We start from the raw sequence: 2,761 nt of genomic DNA on the forward strand, positions 1-2,761 counted from the left end.
AAAATTATGTTTGTATTATCATTTTAGAAAAATGTAGACATAGTCTCCCTAATTTGAACTTATGTTACTTGGAAACATCAAATAAATCGTCACATATATAACATTTTCATAACTCACGTATACTCTCATACAAGAAACTTAAATAAGATAAAATATCAATGTAATTTATTTTAACACAAAAAACAAACAATATATTATAAAATATTTGTGCAAGACAACATATTCGTCCCAAATTAGAACAAGGAAGAATCTTTTCGGGCGGAAGGTAAGATAAATAGTATTCATCATAATTTAAAATTACGTTAAATGTCAACAGTAACAACATTTTTTTTTAATTGTTTCTACTTTTTATAAAACTATTTTCTTTTTAATTAAAATATGGTATTTTAGAAATTATCAGTTGTTTTAGTACTAGTTTATAATTCATATTTATAAATCAGTTGTAGGTCCTATGAAATATGTAAGTATGTAACTATATAATCTCACATGTATCTTAATCCACAGTTAAAAACGAGTTGAGTTAATCGAGCTCAAACTCAACTATAGGTCATATGATCGTAGTATTATTTTGAGATTGGGTTCAAATGCAAACAAAGAGCTCGGAATATATAATGAATGTATCTCATGTTTAGAAATGATTGATAGTCGGATTTTTATCAAGTTTTCAGCTCCTCTAGTATTTATATATATTTTTTAAAAATCCAATTCAATATGGTTTGTTTAATATTATGGATGTGATCGATAAAACCATTGAAAGTTGGTAGCTAAAAGTTAATAAGTGAAAGTTATAGTTTTTATTCTTATATGAATGTTCTGTAAAATAGTTGAAAATTTTCAAGGATAATTATATGCAAATAACTTATCTAAAATATGTCATTGATTAAAAAGTAATTAAACCGGTTTATAATTGTAAAATTATTTTTATTAAACGCTACTTAACAGATGAATAATGAATTTTAAATGTTACAATATAAGATGTAAACCCTCCCATAAATAGTAAAGTAAATATAAAAAAATGTTACAATATAAGATGTAAACCCTGCCATATTACCAAATAAAACTATAAATACTAAATTATATATAAAAAGTTGATTTGTAGCATTTTTTTCACTGTAACATAATTAAATGTAAATTCCCCATATCCTCGGAATGGTTGGGTCCTATTTGGTCACTCTTTCTCTCTCTACACTCTCCTATAAAACCCCAAGACACCGCCTATTCCATTCAACTCACATCTTTTTTTTTATATATATATATTTTCCAATCCAAAATAAATGGAAGAAATCAATGGAATTGAAGAAGAAATCCAAAACCAGGCTACAGTCAAGGCTCTTTACAAAGCAATGGCTTCCGGAGATACCAAACTAGTCTCCGGAATCTTAGCCACCGACCTTGAGTGGTGGTTCCACGGCCCTCAAAATTGCCACCACATGATGAGGATGCTCACCGGAGAAGCTCCACACACGGAGTTCAACTTTGAACCCCGAAGTGTTACAACCATCGATGATCATACAGTGATCGTTGAGGGTTACGAAGGTGCAAACGTGTATTGGGTACATGTTTGGGTTCTAAAAGACGGGTTAATAACCCGGTTCAGGGAGTATTTCAATACGTGGCTCACAGTTAAGGAGTTGAGGGTGAGGCCGGTTGGTTGGCCACTTGGCTGGGCGGGGAAGGAGAACCGGTCCACTGTCTGGCGGAGCCAACCTCGAGATCTTTTCCGGCGGTCGTTACCGGGGCTAATGCTTGCCATTTGACAGTGGTTTAAAGTGGCCAACAACTGTGTTTATATCAGAATTATCTACGATTGTTGTGACATGAAAATATTTGCCAGAATTCAACTTCAATTGTATTAAATTTTGGATCTATATTGTGTATCATGAAAAATGCGTTTGGATTTATATTCCAGAAATGTATTATTACCTTTTATAATACTATGTTTAATGGACTACCAAAAAAACTACGATAAAAACTAAAGAACTACATTAAACTAGCTTTATAATATTATGTTTAGAACTATTTTATTTAGAAGTATTTTAGGTTTGCCATTAGAAAAAAAAAAAAAGACCTAACTAGGGAAATGACTTATAAGGGTAAAATTGCTTCAAAAAGAACATTAAAGTTTTGGTTGTTCAAATAACATCATCCAACAAAAAACTTTGTATAAAAAATACCAACAAAGTTTACGTTTTGTTCGAGCCTCACCCAATGGAAATCGGCATATGTCGGTTAAATGGAAAAAATTGACCTGATAAAATTAAGGTTGTGCTTGGCGCGACACGGCATGCTGATAAGCTAGCTTATTTTTCGAGCTTTTCTTATGTTGTCATATATGGTAAGGTAAAAAGTAGCTTATAAGCTAACTTTTTGAAAAGTTACTTAGACTAGCTTTTTAAGAATTTTTTTTAAAAATTTTCAAATACGCCATTTAATTAATTATAGAAACATATATTCTTACATGTTATTTTATGTAATTTTTTATATTTCAGCTAGTTTTACCAAACGTTATTTTTTATCAACTAGTTTTTCAGCTATCAACTAGCTTTTTATTTAACACCTAGTTTTTCAGCTATTAGCTAACAGCTAGCGTTTCAGCTAGTATGCCAAACATAGCCTAAGTAAGGAAAATTAAGCTATGACATGGCATAATATTATTCTTACATGGAAAAAATGACATGATCAATCTCAATATTTCAAAAAAGCAATCATTCAACCGGAGGGAGTGAAGTGAACCTCTTTAGGGTTTGTTTTTTAGGGTCGA

At 30.8% G+C, this 2,761-nt stretch overlaps 1 protein-coding gene across 1 annotated transcript; it reads left to right on the forward strand.

Moving 5' to 3' along the window:
- The first annotated feature begins 1,228 nt into the window (after nt 1-1,228).
- On the forward strand, nt 1,229-1,932 carry LOC145073447 (Nuclear transport factor 2 (NTF2) family protein). Its single transcript, XM_079019995.1, has one exon. It carries the CDS (start codon nt 1,275-1,277, stop codon nt 1,755-1,757), a length of 483 nt encoding a protein of 160 aa, XP_078876121.1. The 5' UTR covers nt 1,229-1,274; the 3' UTR covers nt 1,758-1,932.
- The last annotated feature ends 829 nt before the right edge of the window (nt 1,933-2,761 follow it).

This window comes from Lactuca serriola, chromosome 9 (assembly GCF_051521515.1).
Source record: "Lactuca serriola cultivar US96UC23 chromosome 9, Lser_US96UC23_V15, whole genome shotgun sequence".
NCBI lineage: Eukaryota > Viridiplantae > Streptophyta > Magnoliopsida > Asterales > Asteraceae > Lactuca > Lactuca serriola.